Genomic DNA, 18,179 nt, shown 5'->3' on the forward strand with positions numbered 1-18,179 from the left:
CTTTCGGCTCAGGTCATGATCCCAGGGTCCTGGGATGGAGGCCCGCATCGGGCTCTCTGCTCAGCAGGAAGTCTGCTTCGCCCTCTCCCACTCCCCCTGCTTGTGTTCCCTCTCTTGCTGTGTCTCTTTCTGTCAAATAAATAAATAAAATCTTCAAGAAAATAAAAGAAGTCAGGTTCAGAGGCACACACCATGTCCTCCTCCCAGAGCAGCCCAGCTCAGGCCATGCCGGTCTCTGGAAGCCACATCTCATCCTCCATTTCTCTTGCTGCCTCAGCTGCCCCTTGGTGGCCCTCAAGACCTGATTTCAGTGCCACCTCCCCCACACCCATGGCCTGAACTTCTTCTGCCTCTCTCCTTCATTTCAGCCTCTTTGTTCACCTCAGCCTCTACTGTCTGGAGACCACAGGACTCGGGCAACAGCCAGCAAGCAGGGATTTTTCCAGAACAACCTCACACATTTTTCTTTCTGGCATCTCCAAGGAGTATCACTGATGGTGACCATCCCGATCACACTGATAGGATTCCCCCCACCCCAGGCGTAGACTTCCCACTGCCCCTCAAATCAGAGAGTATAAATTTTCACCTATTTGCTTTTCCATTAACTGTCGAGGAGTAACAGCCATCCGGCTTTCTCTGCCTGCATTGTCAGCTGCCCATCACCAGGGGGCAACCCTGATTCACTTATTTGTATTTTAACACTTAACCCAACCCCCAGTCCATAAAAACAATGAAGCTGGCTGGACTATAAACTAACCAGACAGCGGTGGGGTGGGGGTGTGCAGTGGGGGGGGGTGTCGGGTGGATATGGGTGCATGGGTGTGTGTGGGAGTTGGGGTGTGTGGGTGTGGATGGGGTGGGGGTGGGCACATGGGTGTGTGTGGGAGGGTGGGGTGGGGGGTGTGCAGAGCAATCAGTACCATATGAATAGGCTGGGAAAAGAGCCAAAGGAGAAGACGTAGATTGAATGAGATTCGGTTGGTTACTAATATTGGGGTACACATTTGGCTCTAGGTTTCCTGTTGGCTATAGCAAAAATAAAACCACTCACTAGGTCACCCACTTTTCCAGGGACATGCCAAAATTTCATTTGGGCCCTGCTGGGAAATCCACTGCACCCTGGTTTAATGAGCTCCCCATTCAGGGCCTTCCAGATCAACTCTGCTCATGTGTTGGACCCATTATGCTGATCCTTCTTTAAATCTGTCATCTTTCCATTTTAGCCTTTAATTAAAAGTGACAGCTAAAAACTCTAGCTCTAGAGCCATACTGTACCCCCACTAGGTCCACTCCCTGTCTTCCTTTCTCCATCCCACTCCACTCAGCTTTATAGCCACTACTTTCCCAAAGTTGATCCTCTCAAGGTCACCAGCCACTTCCATGTTGCCAAACCCAGAGGGCAGTTCTCGGTCTTCATCCTACCAGAGCTCACTACAGCATCTGACCCACAGGATTATGCACTGGTGTCTGAAACACTTTCTTCATTTGGCTTTGAAGACACCACTCTCGTGCTGGTCTTTATCTACTACTGCTCCTTCTCCTTCTGCTGTGCTGGTTCCTGCCTCTCTGCCCTACCTCCAAATGTCACAGTGCCCTCTTAGGGTCCCATCTTGGGACCTCTCCTCTCCTCCATCCAGTCACTCCCCCAATCCAGTGTCAGAACTCAACGAATCAATCATATACTCCCCTCACGACCACAACTTGTATGTCTGTGGCCTCATCCTTACAAATGTCAAACAGGCATCTCAAAGTTAACAAGTCCAATCAGAACTCTTGATACCCTCACTGGACCTGCTCGTTTGTTTCCCATCTCAACAGAGGGCAGCACTGCTTAATTTGGGACAACCTTAGAGTTGACTTTGACTCCTCTCTTCATTCATGCTTGACCTCCAAGGTAACAGAAAATAATCCTGTGGCTCCCACTTCAAAGAATCTCTAGAATCCAATACCTGCTCACATCTCGATTCTGACTCCCTGTGCAAGCCACCAGCACGGCATGGTGGGCAGTGACTTCGCTTGCTATGTTGGCTGTTTTATCTCTTGTGCCTAGAACGGTGCTCGTCACATGGTAGGCCATCAGCAAATATTGGTTACATGATTGAATGCCTTAGAGTTTGCTATACACCTAAGACACAAAAGGATTGTTTCTTGATAAATAATTTCACAACTATGAAAAAAATAATAACCAGCATTTTTTTTTATGAACACACGGCATGGGCCATGCCCCTTCCATGTGTCGGGAAGGTGCTAGATGTGATGGATGAAGCTCAGAGAGTAGGAAACCATCCACACCAAACATCTGGTGGTTCCTGCAGTCGGTATTTCCAACACATTCATTCAGCCAAGTCATCAGCTATTGGTTGGGCACAGCCATGTGCCAGATATTGTTTCGGGAGAACAAAACAGACAAATCCCTTACTCAAATAGAGCTTACCATCTAGTAGGGAGGGAAATGCAAGAAAGGAAATGTATACATAGGACCGGTGCTATAAGAAAGCAAGGAAACAAGGTAGGACGGGCAGGAAAGAGCTCTCTGGGGAAGTGGCATTTGAGCAGATACCCAGGTGAAGTGACAGGTGAGCCATGTTAATGTGTGGGAGAAGAGCAAAGACCCTGAAGTAAGCAGCCTTTGGTGAGTTTGGGTGACAGCAAGGAAGCTAGCGTGGCCAGAACTCACAGAGTGAAGGGCAGACTCTTTGGAGATAAGATCATAATCTTTGGAGGGGTGCCAAAGGGACTTTGTAGAACAGTGGAAGCTTTCGGGTTTCCCCTGAGTAAAATGGGAAGCTGTTAGCAGATGAGAGCCAAGGAGAGACATAGTCTGACGTAGATTGTGAAAGGATCACTCTGGCTGCCGTGTGGAGAAGGCTCCCGACGAGGGGCAAGGATGGACACAGAGAGATCTGGTTGAAGGCCTCTCTTGGCCAGGCTATGGTGCACAGCCGTTTGGTCAAACAACAGTCTGGATGTCGCTGTGAAGATAATTTTTCAGATGTGATTAACATTTACAGTCAGCAGACCTGGAGTGAATAATGGGAATGGGCTTCTCCCAAGGAGTTGAAGGCCTTAAGAGTGAAGACTGAGATTTCCTGAAGAAGAGGGAATTCTGCCCCAACACTGCAACATAAAGGCCCAATCTGCCTTTGGCACCTGCTTGCCTGCCTCATAGGTCTCAGATTCAAGACAGCAACATCAACTCTTATACCTGAATTTCCAGCCCACCGGTCTGTACTCTGCCCTACAGATTTCAGACTTGCCAGCCCCACAATTAAATAAGCCAGTTTCTTAAAATAAATCTAGATTAGATAGACAGGCATAGATGAGATGACTGATAGATGATAGGTAGGTAGGTAGATAGAAAAGAGAGAGGAATGATGAGATATAAATTTTATATATATATATAAATATGTGTGTGTATATATATATATATATATATATATATATGTAAAATCATGAGGAAGTATATGATTCGTTGCGTGTGACACTGGATTGGGGGAGTGACTGGATGAAGAAGGGGAGAGGTCCCGAGACAGAACCCTAAGAGGGCACTGCGACATTTGGAGGTAGGGCAGAGAGGCAGTAACTAGCACAGCAGAAGGAGAAGGAGCAGTAGTAGATAAAGACCAGCACGAGAGTGGTGTCTTCAAAGCCAAATGAAGAAAGTTTTCAGACACCAGTGCATAATCCTGTGGGTCAGATGCTATAGTGAGCTCTGGTAGGATGAAGACCGAGAACTGCCCTCTGGGTTTGGCAACATGGAAGTGGCTGGTGACCTTGAGAGGATCAACTTCGGGGAAGTAGCCGATGTTATATATATATTCTACATTGGTTCTATTTCTCTGGAAAATTCTGACTAATAAAAGGCTGTTGCAATAATCCATGAGATCAATGATCAACTCTTGGACCTTGATCAATAGCTTGGACCAATGATCAATAGCTTGGACCTTGAGTAGCAGTGGAGATGGTGAATCATGGTTAGTGTCTAGAAATATTTTAAAGGTAGAGCCAACTGGATTTGCTGATGAATTGAATAGTAGGGGGAAAAAGGAAGGAAGGAAGGAAGGAAGAAAGAAAAGGGAAGAAAAGAAAAAAGCAGCATCAAGAATGACTCTCAGATTTTCGGCTTGAGGAACTGGGGGACTGTCAGTACCATGGACTGTTACAGGAGAGGCTGAGCCAGTAAACAAAGGAGTTTGGAACTGAGGAGAGAGGTCAGGTTAGGGGGAGAATCGGGAACCCGTGGCTGAAGTTCCTGAGATAAGATCACTGGTGATCAGACCCAGAAGAGTGGTCCCAGGACTGAGTGCTGGAGCCCCTGGAGCATTCTGAGGTCCAGAGGTCAAAAAGAGAAGGGACCACCAACAAAGACACCCGAGGAGATGGGCTCATGAGATTGGAGAACGTGTGTCCCAGAAGGCAAATGGAGAAAATGCTTTATTCTAAGAGATACAGAGTGGTCGGTGGTGGTAAGTGCTGCTCAGGAAGTGGTCCCTTTAGGGGCAGGGCGGGTCACAGGGGCCGGGGCTCCGCGGAGGTGGGCCCTGGGCAGGAAACCCAGTTTGGAGAGAGGAGAGCCTGAACATACACACACACATATGCGCACACACACACACGCGTGCGCGCGCGCGCACACACACACACACACACACACACACACAGGCAAACCGTCACTCACTCTGCCGTGGCAGTCTGAAGCTTCCACACAGAGACCAGAGTCCAGGCTGGTATTATGGTCAGAGGAAGGTCAGAGCACCCTGGGAAATGTCAGAGCACCCCGGCTGATCGTGGGCGGCAGCGTGGGTTTGCACCTGTGACTCAGTTACTTTTGATGGATGGGGGGGTCATCTGTGACGTGATTAGGAGGACCTGGACCAAGATGGGAATTTGAGTCATGGTAGGCAATAGGGAAGTCACAGCTTATTCCCAGGAAAAGAGTAACACACGATGGGCCGTGGCTGGAGGAGCCAGAAGGCAGGGAAGAGAAAGAGGGGGTCTCCACAGACTGCATGGCCGCTAGCTGGGGAAATGGTCAGCTTGGGGACAGGGAGAGATTCCTGGACTCCTGTGAGGTGGGCCTGCTCTGTGTTTGCTCATGATAGCCACCATGAAATTATTCATGATTTCCTCTACTCATTGATGAAGAAACAGAGGCTCAGAGAAGCTAAGTAAGGTACCCAAAGTCACACAGTTGAGAAGCAGAGAGATCTTCTTGCCTCCAAGGCCCATGCTCCTTTTTCTAGAACAGTCAGCTGAACAGACCAAAGGCCGGCTGTCCCTTTTTACCCACACAGTCCTTGACCTTGTTGGGTCTTGGGTTACTCATCTGGAAAATGGAGACCACCATTACACCTCTTCTATAGGATCAGATGGAATCACTCTCATAAACCAGCACTGGGCTTAGCTCACTCGTGGTGCACGTTCAAGAAACGAAAGCTATGGTTACGGGTCATTATTCTCCATTTTCAGCTGAAAAAGCATGTCAGAGTCCATTAATTCCTTCACACTCTGAAGAGTAAAGGCTGAAGTCTGGATTCAAAGCCAGACATAGGAAATGCCAGAACTCACCCAAGCCCTTTCCCATTCCATCCCAAGATAAGGAAAAGGGGGAGACAGGCATTTCAGGGAGGTGGAATTCATCAGCAAAGCTGTGGGCAAGCAGGGTATTAGGGCCTGATGAGGTCAAATTTTAGCTACAGGTTGGAGAGTGAGCCTAGCTGGGCCACCTGGGCCTCAACTGAGTGTCGTGAGTGGGGTGCCCGTCCCGTGCCGGGCTCCCTGCCCAGCAGAGGTGAGCCTTAGCTCGAGCACTGTTAACAGCTGCTGGGTGGAAGCGGCGATGACACCCTTGGGGACTTTACCCTCTTCTGTCTGACCAACGAACAGCCCTTGGGCTGGTGGGTTAGGCACTGCCTGTTCCCTGTTCCCCGGGGACTCAAGAGGGCCTGGCCCCATCATCCCCACAAGGGACCTCATGCAGCAGATTTTGTCACTATGCCCACTTGATGGGAGAGCGAAACAGGCTCGTTGGAGTTGGTGTGACTTGTCCAAACTCCCTTAGCGGCAGCAGGACCAGGATTTGAGCCCAAGTCCTTCTGTCTCCAAGGCTGTGAAGAAAGGACCATGGGCTGACCTGAGTCAAAGACACTTGAGTCCCTGCTCTTGCCATCAGCTGGCTTGGTGACCTGGGGCAAGTTACGTCACCTCTTGAGCCTCACTTTCTCAGTCTGTAGAATGGTCTCTTCAGAGACGCCTGGGTGGCTCAGTTGGTTAAGCGGCTGCCTTCGGCTCAGGTCATGATCCCAGCGTCCTCGGGCTCCTTGCTTGGTCGGGGGGAGCCTGCTTCTCCCTCTGCCTCTGCCTACCACTCTGTCTGCCTGTGCTTGCGCTCTCTCTCTCTCTCTAACAAATAAATAAATAAAATCTTAAAAAAAAAAAAAAAGAATGGTCTCTCCATCATTCCACTTGACTAGGTGTCTTCTGGATCTAAGGTAAGTGGTGAGTCCAAGGCCCTCCCACAGAGCCTCCCTCCCCCTACCCCAGGTGCCTCCTCCTAGGAGCTCTGGGCCTCCCTGCCCTTATCACCCCCAGCCCCCTTCCTGGGAATGGGCTCAGGCTTGTCAGAGAGCCAGCCAGCTGTCAGCCCCACCCCAGCTAGCCAGTTAATGAGTGACCAGGGCACTGGAATCCGGCCTATAAAGAGCTCCTCACTGGGGAAGCAGATGAGAGTCTGTGGACGGGGACAATGGGATACAGACGGAGTGAGATGAGTGGCAGGATGGTGTCAGGGCTCCTGCCCAGGGTGGCTGTGGTCTTCCTCCTGCTGCTGCAGGACACACACTCAGTCTCCATTCAGGTGAGTCCCTCTGGCCACTGTGCCCTTCGCCTGAAGGTCCCCAAGGGGAGGGGCTGGGATGATGAGGGGACGGACGCTAGGAAATTCATGGGATACGGGAAAGAAAGCGCCCAGGGCTCACCCCAACACTTAAGCACAACCCAGAGAACAAGACAGCAGGTGGGTGGGGGCAGCCGGAGCGCCGATGGCAATGACAAAGGTGATGACAGCAATAATAAACCACCGCTAGTCACCACTGCTCTCTCAGAAGGCACATCCTGGTCAGAGTTCAGAAGCTGGAACAAGATGTGGTCCCCGCCCTTAAGGAGCCCCGAAGGAGAGGAGTCTCTCTGGTCGCCCATGTACGGGTGGGTGGGAGAGAGTCACCAGAAGAAGGTTCCTTGGCAGGTGACAGCTGACCTTGCAGGCTGAGCAGGAGGCAGCTGGGCACAGAGGATGTGGACCCCTCGGGGCAGAGGGCCCAGTATACACAAAGGCTCAGAGTGAAGTCAGCAGGGGGCCCGGGGCTCCTTCCAGGGCCTGCCTGTGGGGTGCCAGGATGCCAGGAGCCAGCAAGGAGGGGGACGTCTGTGGCCCTGGGAATCTGACACATTCTTGACTCCCGGTGGGGCCTCCTTGTGGGGGCGGTGGGGGAAGGCAGCTTCCCCCTGCATCTCTGGCCTTGGAACCGGCCAGCTGGGGGTGCCACTGTGCCATGTCCGTTCAGGGGAGATCACCCCGTTACCGAGTGTGGCCCAGGTGCCAGGCACTAGGGAGGTGCATGAATCTGATGAGGCCCCAAGTGCGGAAGAGACAGGAGGCCAGTTGTGAAGAACCGGGATTTGAACTGGGGTTCCGCGGATCTCCAAAGCCCATACCTTGAATCACTTGCTCCCCAGCCTCGCTGTGACCTCATACACAGTAATGGGGGGCCTGTGGCATGGTGGGGTATGACGTACCAGGCACCAGCTCCCCACCTCCCCCGCAGTCCCTGCTCCCAGGACCCCCCATGAGAACAGGGAAGGCTCTGCGAGGTCTGAGATGCTCTGAGTGTCCCGGCCCGGGTTTTGATACCCTCTCACTTCCTGTCCCTTCCGGCCCTCCAGCACCAAGGCTTCCAGGTCCAGCTGGAATCAGTGAAGAAGCTGAGGGACCTGGAGGAGCAGAGGGGGCCCAACCCCTCCAGAGTCTCCGGACTCCAGGCCCAGAGCCTTGTGCCTTCCGTGTGTCACCACCCGGCCCTGCCGCAGGACCTCGAGCCCGTCTGCGCATCCAAGAAAGCTGCCAGCGTCCTCCAGGCCTTGAGTGAGTATCCTCACCCCTGCGGAGCGTCCTGCCTACCAACCCCCTCCCCGCTCTCCCTCCTCCCCACCCCCGCAGCTCCACCACTTCATGTTCTTTCTAGTAAGCACCCAGTGCCTGGGACAGGGAGAGTCAAAAAGCTCAGGCTCTGGCCTTCCCTGCCTGGGCACCACAAGTCAGACACGACAGGAACCCCTCGGTCCCCAGCACCCCGGACCGCTGATGGTCGTGGCGGACTTCACAGGTTCCCACCTCTAAACAGGGAAGGGAGGCCTGGGCCAGAACCCTGTAAGCAAGGACCGCAATAGGGGTGGGGGGTGCTGGGGGGGCAATGGGGGAAGCACAGGGGACCGAGGGGAGATGGCTCACGTCTGGGGTCCCATAAGGGGGCTGAAAGCCTTCCAAGAGGAGGTGACATCTAAGCCAAAATGTGAGGGAGCAGAGCTGGCCAGCGAGTGTGACACCCATGAAGTGTCAGGCCTGTGCCCGGCCCTGTGCCCGGCCCCCTCTCCTCCTGAGAGAGCCAACAGGGATATCCCCAGCCCCAAGGGTGTAAGGGGCTGGCCCAGGCACCGGGAGGCAGGAGAGGCCTGGGACTCGGCCCCGGGCCACTCTCTGCTGTTGAAACTTGAGGCTCCGGACCCTTGAGAGAGATGCTGGTGACACGGTCAAGCCCTCTCCAGAGCCGGCCTTCTCTGGCTGCCCCAGCCCCCATGTCTCGTGGGCAGCTACTGACTGGTCTTGTCCCCTGCCCAGAGAGCATTGCTAACGACAACTGCGAGCTGTGTGTGAATGTCGCCTGCACCGGCTGCCTCTGACGGGGCTGGCTGCCCTGAGCCCACGTGCACGCTGCCCCCAGCCTGCTGCCTTCCCAGCCCACACCCCCAGTTCGAGGCCTCTGCATGCATCACCATCACCGGTCCGAGGCCCGAGCGGCTAGACGTGGCACAAGGCGGTTGAACACATGGTTGGAGGGGAGTCTGCCTAATAAAGATGCCCAACTACCTACACCCCGAGTCGGAGTCCATGTGTCCATCCCCGGGAGCCCCCAGCAGAGCTGCTTGGGAAGCTGAGTGCGCAGGCAGAAAGGCTGATCTCAGGACACAGGCAGGGGTTTTCCGTTTCTAGTGCCTGAGGAATTGGATCAACGAGCCCTATTTCACACAGGAGGAGGGAGGCTGGCAGGGCTGGGGCGTGGAATGAGTCCCCCAAAATCACAGAGCTTAGACGCTGCAGAGTGCCTGGACCCATCTGACCCCACAAGTCGAGCTCCAGGCCGAGCCCAGCTGCAGAGCCCAAACTGTGCTCCAGCCCAGGATGCAGGGGGAGTTGGGGGGCAGAGAGCTTCCCCTGGAGGTGGGGCTGCACCGATTGGGGGGGTACAGGGAAAAACCACGTGGTGCCCCCTCCCCAGGCCAGGTGTCTGGGCTGCCTCTGCCCTGGGGCTCCTGAGAAGATGGGCCTTGACCTTCACCCTTACCATCCTGAGCTCCCTCCCTTCTCAGGTTCGCTAGCACGGTCTGGCCAGCTCCAGAAGGGAGACCTTTCCTCCTTCCCTCCATCCTGGCGACCCTGAGGAATAATAATAATAATAATAATAACCAATGTCACGGTGCCTGGGTGGCCTGGTGGCTCAGTTGTTAACCATTCCCCTCTGGCTCAGGTCATGATCCCGGGGTCCTGGGATTGAGCCCCACATCAGGCTCCCTGCTCGGCAGGAAGCCTGCTTCTCCCTCTCCTTCTCCCTCTGCTGTGTGCTCCTTCTCGCTAGCTCTCCCTCTCTCAAATAAATAAAATTTTTTAAAAAATGCAAAGTCTCTTGAGCATTTGCTGTACCCTAGGCCCTACTCTAAACTCACAGAGTCCTGGAAACAGTCTAATGAAGCCGGTACTGTTCAATAACCACTCCGCTTTACAAATAAAGAGACCCACATGCAGACAGAGACCCAACTAGTCCAGGGTGACAGGCTCATCCAGGATGGCAGGCTCAGTGAAGTGGCAGAATGGCAGGCCGGGCCAGACCCCATGCTCTCAACCACCACATTAGTGGCTCCCCGTGGCCCAGGGCCACACTGACGTTGCCTCACAGAGGGGCCCCTGTGTTCTCACAGCTGCCGCCAACTCCTGAGCCTTTCCACAGGCTGGGCTCCTCCACAGCCCCTGTCCTGTGCAGCCAGAGGAGAGCCAGACACAAAGGGGGCCGTGGTCTCTGAGCTCAGTTCACCCAGAGCCAAGGCCATGGCGAACTCCCCCAGACCAGCTGCCCTTCCCGACAGCCCAGTGCTGCTCATGAGCCCTGCAGTCTCCCACTCCACCAGGCCACAAAACCCAGAGCTCTAGTTCTTTCCTCTCCTTCACCCCACATGCAAGGCTGGCTGGGCCCTTCGAAGTGCCTGCTGTGTCTCTGGTGCCCAGCATGCCAGAGGAACTGCTCTGATGGGGTCCCTTATCCTTCTATGGCTCCCTAGTACCCCCTGTCAAATCTAAACCGAGCCCAAGCACCGTCTGGCCTCAGCTTCCACTGCTCCCCTCAGCTATGCTGAGTCCCCACCTGCCTGGGGAGGAGGCGGTGAAGGGAACGGCCACTCACCGAGCTTCTATGACGTGCCAGGCTCAGGCTGAGCCACCCACATGGACAATGCTGGCAGCACCAGCAGAGCGCCCATTATGGGCCCAGCGGGGCTATAAAAGCTTTTCCTGGGTCACCTCATTTAATCTTCACTCAACCTCACAAAGTAGGGATTCTTGTCATCCCTATTTTACAGATGAAGGAGCCTGAGGGGAGGAGAGGCTGAGTCCTGGCCACAGGCACGTAGCTGCCAACAGCAGAGCCAGGATCCACCCCCCGAGTCCAGGTCCAGAGTAGGAGCATTAAATGACCCTGCCCCACCCTGCGTCTCCTCAAATCCCCCTGCAGCGCTGGGGTCTGCTAGCATTCCCATTTTTGGATGAAGAAACCAAGTCTCAGAGAAGGCTTCACAACATGTAAGTGACACCCGCAGGTTCAAACCCAGCCATGTGTGCCTCCCAGGACCTACCCTGTCCCTACCGGACCCTTCCAGTGCCTCGGACCTTCCCCATGCTATGCCCGCACCTACTCCACCTTCTAGAATGCCCTCTGCCTTCCTACCTCCAGATTGGTTTTCAATGTCCATCCACCCCAGTGCATATTCCAAGCGCTAATGGAAATGCCTGCCTCCCCGCCCCCTTCACAAAGCCTCTTCTGACCTGAAGACACACACCCTGCAAATTCCAATTCTGCAGCCCGGGGAATTCTACCTGAATCACCCTATGTCCCTTCCCCTCCAACCAACTTCCCAAGAAATGCCGTGGTCACTCCTCTTTCCCCCTTCCCTCTAACTTTGCTAACAAGCGGCCCTCTGTGCCTTACCTCCTCGTCCTTGTCTGAACCTCTCTCAGCCTGGCCCTGGTTCCCCATTTTCTGGTTTGTTTGTTTTTAACCATTTATTGATTCTCTGTTTGCACATGGCCTGAACTTTACCTGCATGATGTACGCATTTACAGTATTTCACCCAGCCTGGGAGGCAGGTACTATCACTATCAAAGTCCCAGTTTTACAGGGTAGGACACTGAGGCACGGAGAGGGAAAGCGACTTTCCTAGCATCACACAGTATGTGCAAGACCTGAGGCCGGCCTGTGTAGCTCTGGCTTTCCCCACTGCCCTTGGTTGTGTCCTCCCACAGTCATCAGTGTGGTGGGTTTCACCTGCCCTGGGGGTCAGAGAGACCTTCCCAGGCACAGTAGCCACTCTAGCACAGCGGGCCAGAGCCCTACAAGGGGTACAGCTGATCAAAGTGCCCACAGGGCACCAGGGACAGAGTGGGAACACAAAGCCCCTCCTGGGAGGGGCATCTGAGGAGAAGAGGCCACAGGAGCACAGCCTTGGGGTCTCAGGGAGAACTTAATCTGGCTAGGAGTGTGGGAAGAGGAGCCGAGCACAGGTAAGGGGAGCAGAGAAGAAGGGGTGAGGGCCGGGCTTGAGGTGTGTTCCCCGCAGAGAAGGCTACACTGCTGTGGTCCATGGGGACCGGGGCCTGCGGGACCTTGAACACTCCTGAGCCTGGGGCCAGTCTCACCACCCCTCAAGCTGTGTGGGGGACATCCACACCCGCAGACTCCTGCACTCACTCAGGGCCCAGTGTCTCCAGTGTCCCCAGAGATGTGGAAGAAAAGCACAAATTCCACCTGCACCATGGGTGGTCTGGGGGTTGAGGTCCCCTCAGTGCCTGTGCGTGGTGACAACCCCTGGGCGGGGGGCAGCTTCACTGGGGGGAGGCCCATACTAAACCCCGAGCTTGCCGGGCAGGGTAGGAACCCTTAGAAAGCTGGCTTCCAAGTCCACTGGCAAATGAAGGCAGGAAGGAAAGGACACCAGGATGACTCTGGGAACTGGTTTATTAGCGGAGGGTTGCAGTGGATCCTGGGAAGCACCGGCAACTGGGATGGGTCAGGGGCTGGGCCTTCCCAGGCCGCCCCAGGCCACCCACTCTTCACTCTTCCCCTGAAGGCTGCTGCTGCTGCAGGAGCGGAGCATCCTGCGGGGGAGGGCCAGGGGGCCGCGAGCTGTCCTAGCACCCCGCACAGGCTGCGAAGGCACAGATCTCACACGACCTCGGGTCCTCCGCAATGGCCTCTGTGCAGGAGAGATGGGGTGCCGGAGGGTCAGAGCCTCCAACTTCCCTTGCGCCCCTGAGTCCCCAGGAGAAGCCCAGGCCTGTCCCCGCCCACCCGCGGGTCTTTCCTCCCCAAACCGGTACCACTCAAGCCATCCAGTCAGAGTGGGGATTCCACCCAAGAGGAGCAATAGCGAAGGCTAGAGGGCCCGGGACCCAGAACCACCAACCAATCACCGGCCAGAGCGAGGATCTTTCAAAAGCAAGCTTCGCCAATTACAACTTAGAATGGGTTCAGCGGACTCACCAATCAGAGCACATCTCTCCCTCCGGGGCCACCAATCAGGGGCTTCCCAGGCCCCACCCACCGGAGAGGAAGCTACTCACCCAGCCTATGGAGGATCTCCCGGGCATTGGTCTCCTTGCAGAGGGGTTTGAGTTCTTCTGGAAACTTCTGGTGGCTGCAGACTTGGGGAACCGCGGGCTCACCACTCTTCCTGGTGCGGGGCTCCTGGAGCTCCTGGAGCTCCTTGAGCTTCTTCACTGACTCCAGAGGAAAAGAGAACTTTCCATCCTGAGAGGGACATGCGCAGAGTATGAGGTCAGCCTGAAGATCCCTCCAGGATGTCCGCAGAACTCCCAAGACCCAGGCCAGGGCTCTGGCTACAGACCGGACTGAGGTGGAAGGTCTAGAATTGAATCGAGCACCTTCACTTCCCAGCCACGTGCCTAGGGCCAGGTAAAAACTTCTCTGAGACTTGTTTTCCTCCTCCGAGAATGGGACTAATAATCCCATTTTCGCAGGGCGATGGTAGGAGGAACCTGACTCCGGGCAGGCACTCCGTAAACTGTCTCATCACCTCCCTTTCCCTAAATGGTGATTTCTCTTCTCTCCGTAAGTTTGAAGGGGAAAGTGTAGAAGGCAGGGCTGAGACCCGCTCCTGAGAAAGAGCCACACCGGAGACGCACCCTCTGCTCCAGGCCCAAGGAGAGTGCTGTCTTAGAGGACAGTCCCTGGGCACTGGGGGCAGAGAGCCAGCTGGGCCAAAGGATTTACCTGCACGGTGACTCCCCCTGCCAGGACAGCCCAGGTCCCAAGGAGGCACAGTGCAGAGAGAAGGAAGGTGTCCATGACAGCGGCCACCAAGAGGGAGGAGTGGTTGGCTCTGGATGCCCGAGGGAAACAGTGGGACTTTTAAGAGGGCATGGTTACTGAGTAACTAGGGAGCCTTATCAGCATCTCACCGGCTTGCCTGTCAACTCAGGGCTAATCAGATAAGGCTCAGGACCGCCCTGGCAGTAAGAGGGAGATCAGTCCCCGGAGCAGCTCTGCAGAACTCTGACCCCTCCCTGGGCTCCCACTTTAACACCCCCCCCCCCCGGCTGGGTCCTGCATTCATTCACCCCGCACACACACTCCCTGACACCTGGTCTCCCTGCCAGGTGGAGTGATGGGGTGGGGCGGCAGGGCAAACAGTGGTAAAGCAGGGTTATTAGGGGGAGTAGGCGGTGGGGGGGGTGGGGTGGATGGAGGAGCCGTCCCATCCAGAGCAGGGGTTGGGAGTTCAGGAACATTTCCCAAAGAAGGTTGTGTCAGCACTGAGTTCTGGAGAGAGTGGAATTTTCCTAGAAAAGGGGCCAGGGGGGTGCCTGATTGGCTAAGTGGGTTAAAGCCTCTGCCTTTGGCTCAGGTCATGATCCCAGGCTCTTGGGATCGAGCCCCGCATCTGGGCTCTCTGCTCAGCCGGGAGCCTGCTTCCCCCTCTCTCTCTGCCTGCTTCTCTGCCTACTTGTGATCTCTGTCTGTCAAATAAATAATTAAAATCTTTAAAAAAAAAAAGAAAGAAAGAAAAGGGGCCAGGGGTAGGCCATTTCTTGCAGAGGATGCTACGTGGAACAAGCGGGAGGTAAACAGGTCTGGAATATTCAGGGAGTGTGAGTAGTTCAGCCTGGGGGGAGAGGGGGGTTACAAGGGAGCTTCAAAGGACAAGAGATGAGTTGTAGACCAAGGTAGGTACTAGGTTTGGCCACTGTGACTTTGAGCAAGGACTCAGCTCTGCTGTCCCATGGGCCTGGGTTCAAGTGCTACCTTCCACACGCTTTTAATGTGTATGAACTTGAGCAAATTGTTTCTCCTCTCTGAGCCTCAGCACCCCATGTGGATCAATGCCACTGCTAACACCTACCTTGTAGACTTATTCTGAGGATTAGATGATGTAAAAATGCTTAGCTCAGCGCCAGCACGCAGAAATCACTCAGTGAAAGGTCCATCCCATTATTATTATTTTCATCAATAGCAGCAGCTTCTGGTCCCTCTTGACCCCTCTGGTGACCACCTGAGCCACAGCCCGTCCTCATTCGGCGCTGATGTGCCTGTCCTTCAACCTCAGAGTGTCCCAGAATGAACTCCTCCCTACACCCTTGCCCGTGCTCCCCTAACCTCAGTTCTGCTGTTTCTGCCTTCCAACTACCACCCCCACCACATGTTCCCTCCTCTTCTCCCCTTCTTCCCGAACTAGACCAACCTAATCTCCCCAACCTGACTTTTCTTAACCGGTTCACTTCCCCCAACCTTCCTGAACATGCTTCCCTGCCTTTGAACATGCTGTTTTATCTGTCTGGAAGGCCTTTCCATCCTCATCAGTAGGTGAACTCCTGCTCAGACTTGAAGGCCCAGACTGACTATCCCCCCCGCTGCCTCCCCACCTAAATGACCCCTCTTAGTTCCCACAGAACCAGCTGCATTCCCCTCCCAGGGGTCTTGTTGGGTAGGATCACCTGGGTGCGTTTCTGCCCCTCTAGGCTTGGACCCTCCAGCGCAGTGCATGGTCCTTCCGTTCTGTTGTGAGCAAGGCCCCCAGGACACAGAAGAAGGAAAGCCCTGGGCACTCCATCGTTCTAATCTACAAACAAACCAGGCCAGAAGCCAGGACAGCTTTCAGGTAGGGAACAGAGGCCAGAATCCCTGGGTGGAGAGAGTCAGTGCTGAAGAAGGAACTGGAGGAGCAGAGCCTGGCAGGGAGGGAACTGCAAAGGGTTCCTGCCTAAGGGAGGAGGAAACACTTGCTCTACCTGCTCTCCCAGGCCAGTCCTCACGGCTGGACTGGACTTCCCTCCCCTCTCCTGTGTGTGTGTGTGTGTGTGTGTGTGTGTGCGTGCGCGCGCGCGTGCACATGCGCACACACGCGTGCCCATGCACGTACCCACACCGGGGTCTGCACGTCCGGTCCAGCTGCATGGTGGTCTCCATTTGCTGACTGCTGGGTGGGAGTGTGCATCTGGGAGGGGGAGGGGCAGGACAGGCTCTGGTGGGTTATGGAGTCCAGGCTGAAGGGTAGAGTTTGCTGTGATGGGGATGGAGATGAACCACCAGGTACAAATCTGGAGTACAGCTGAGGCTGGTCCTAGGACTGGGGGTCAAGCGAAATGAAATAGAGTTGAACATTAAGGATGGGGCTTGGGCAGGGCTGCTGTGGGCTGGGAGAGCCCTGTATCTGGCTGACCTTGGTCTTCAGTCTTTCCCCTCCCCAGCTACAGAGGGACGGGGGTGGGGAGAGGGCTTTATTTCCTAAAGTCTCTTTCTCCCCTAGCCCGGGCCTACCTGGTGTGAGGCAGAACTGGAACAGGTCGGGGGTTGCGGGAGTGACGTGGTTCATGCTCTGGGAAAGAGGAAATGGTTCCTAGCCTCAAATCTTTGGGCCCTGCCCTACTAACCACCTCTGACGTCTGCCCTGGGAAATGGGAACCAACTCCCCTTCCCGTACCCTCACAGTTCCCAGCCCAGCCCTGGCCCAGGTGTGAGTGCAGGCCCCCTCCGTGTGCTCCTGTGTTGAAGAAGCTGGGGCCCTTCCAGAACCACAGGTCCCCACCTGATCCTGGGGCACTGGTCCCCCGGACTCCCATAGCCCTCTTTATTCCTTATCAGCAGCAGGTGGGGCTGGGGTTCCTGGGCTGCCCACATCCAAGGCCACCCCTTCTGGCAAACTCTGGCTCCTCTGTAGCCTTCCAAGCCGTGCCACCTCTACGACCTGCCACCCCACCTGAAAACCCCCCCATCGGCTGCCCCAGACCTTCAGAAGAAAGCCCAGACTCCCTGGCTTGGCATTCAAGGCCCTTCGTGGTCAGCCTCTGCTCACCCTTCCACAGGATCCCAAAAGTGCTCCTAGGAGTGAATTGGGAAGAAGGGCCCAGACCTGCTGAGGCAACAGAGCTCCAGCTTTGAAGCGAGGCAGCCCCGGGTCAGAGTCCCAGCTCCTTCAGGGAACAGCTGCGTGGCCTTTCCCAGAATCTGCTTCCACATCTGAAAGATGGAGACAAGAGCTACTTTGTGAATTTCATATTGTCTAGAAAAGTTGCCTCCTTGAAGCCCAGCTCCAGCAAGTCTGGCTTAAGACCATCTCCACCTCCTCTGGGTTCTATCCGCCTCTAACATTTTTACTATTTACGTCAGAACTAACTATAGAAGCCCATTTTATTGATGGCTAAACTGAAGTTCAGAAGCCCAGAGAGGGTGAGAGGCCAATGACTTTCCCAAGGGTGCGTAATACACAGGAGCCAGGTACAGTTGTATTGGTAGCGCACTGCACAGGGCACCCAGCCAACGGAGGATCAGTGTGGACACAAGCCATGTGGCTACCTAGGCCTAGGGGAATGCACAACTTTTCACATTCATTGACAGGTGCACTCGGCAGCAGCTAGAATCACAAAGCTGAAAATTGGCGCCCAAAATCCCCCAGGGCTCCACCACCCTTTCCATTTAAATGAAGCCCTCCCATAATGCAACCCAATGCCGGCAGCCTTGCCATCACCCATGGCCTTCCTGACACCTCAGGAGGCGTGCATCGTATACCTCCACATTCCCTCCTTAGAGTGGACCTGCATGAGGTGTGGGCCTGTCTTGAAGGACGCCCAATCTTTTGAGCCTTGCTGCTTTGGGCTGGAGGGTGCCCTCCTCTCCCCCATGCCCTGGGAGGCAGGCTCTTTCCTCCAGGCTCCAGGAGGCCGTTGGCTTTTCATGTCACATCCCTGTGGCCTGGCCAGAATGAGGCCATGGTAGCACCCCATTCACCGGCAGCTGCCTCCTGTCCCCCCAGCCCTCAGTCTACTCTGGGTGTTGGCCACAGAACACCCCACCTCCCCGAAGACTGTCAGGAAGGAAAGAGGCACAGCGGGAGCTCTGGCCACATTCCCCAGAGGCCACAGGCTAGAGGGAGGACGGACCTGTGGGAAGCAGACTGAGAGCCATGAGAGAAGTTCCCGTGGGGCCAGGTATGGGAATGCTTGCCAGCCGAGGTGGCGTTTGAACTGAGCCTTGATCAATGGGCAGATTTGGACCCACAGAGATGGGGGCTGTGGGGCAAAGGGAGGGCAGTGGGAAGCACGGAGGGGAAGGGAGTTGGGGGAGGGGATG

General features: G+C 55.2%; 2 protein-coding genes across 2 annotated transcripts; one reads left to right on the plus strand and one right to left on the minus strand.

Annotated features, from left to right (window-relative positions):
* Nucleotides 1-6,775: 6,775 nt before the first annotated feature.
* Nucleotides 6,776-9,031, plus strand: GUCA2B (guanylate cyclase activator 2B). Its single transcript, XM_032877699.1, has 3 exons — nt 6,776-6,853; nt 7,939-8,137; nt 8,891-9,031. Exons 1-3 carry the CDS (start codon nt 6,776-6,778, stop codon nt 8,950-8,952), a joined length of 339 nt encoding a protein of 112 aa, XP_032733590.1. The 3' UTR covers nt 8,953-9,031.
* Nucleotides 9,032-12,544: 3,513 nt separating this feature from the next.
* On the minus strand, nt 12,545-14,012 carry GUCA2A (guanylate cyclase activator 2A). The gene is made up of 3 exons (XM_032877030.1): nt 13,827-14,012; nt 13,157-13,343; nt 12,545-12,789 (listed from the first exon to the last, which is right to left on the minus strand). Exons 1-3 carry the CDS (start codon nt 13,899-13,901, stop codon nt 12,725-12,727), a joined length of 327 nt encoding a protein of 108 aa, XP_032732921.1. The 5' UTR covers nt 13,902-14,012; the 3' UTR covers nt 12,545-12,724.
* Nucleotides 14,013-18,179: the final 4,167 nt, after the last annotated feature.

This window comes from Lontra canadensis, unplaced genomic scaffold, assembly GCF_010015895.1.
Source record: "Lontra canadensis isolate GAN:19392208 unplaced genomic scaffold, GSC_riverotter_1.0 scaffold60, whole genome shotgun sequence".
Taxonomy (NCBI): domain Eukaryota; kingdom Metazoa; phylum Chordata; class Mammalia; order Carnivora; family Mustelidae; genus Lontra; species Lontra canadensis.

Bases quoted from the DNA above. Each gene is read 5' to 3' on its own strand.
- GUCA2B (XM_032877699.1), top strand. From the start codon at position 6,776: ATGGTGTCAGGGCTCCTGCCCAGGGTGGCTGTGGTCTTCCTCCTGCTG. The intron at 6,854-7,938 runs GTGAGTCCCTCT...CCGGCCCTCCAG, and splicing joins CACACTCAGTCTCCATTCAG to CACCAAGGCTTCCAGGTCCA. The intron at 8,138-8,890 runs GTGAGTATCCTC...TCCCCTGCCCAG, and splicing joins CAGCGTCCTCCAGGCCTTGA to AGAGCATTGCTAACGACAAC.
- GUCA2A (XM_032877030.1), bottom strand. From the start codon at position 13,901: ATGGACACCTTCCTTCTCTCTGCACTGTGCCTCCTTGGGACCTGGGCT. The intron at 13,344-13,826 runs GTAAATCCTTTG...TGTCCCTCTCAG, and splicing joins CAGGGGGAGTCACCGTGCAG to GATGGAAAGTTCTCTTTTCC. The intron at 12,790-13,156 runs GTGAGTAGCTTC...TCTCCTGCACAG, and splicing joins GGAGATCCTCCATAGGCTGG to AGGCCATTGCGGAGGACCCG.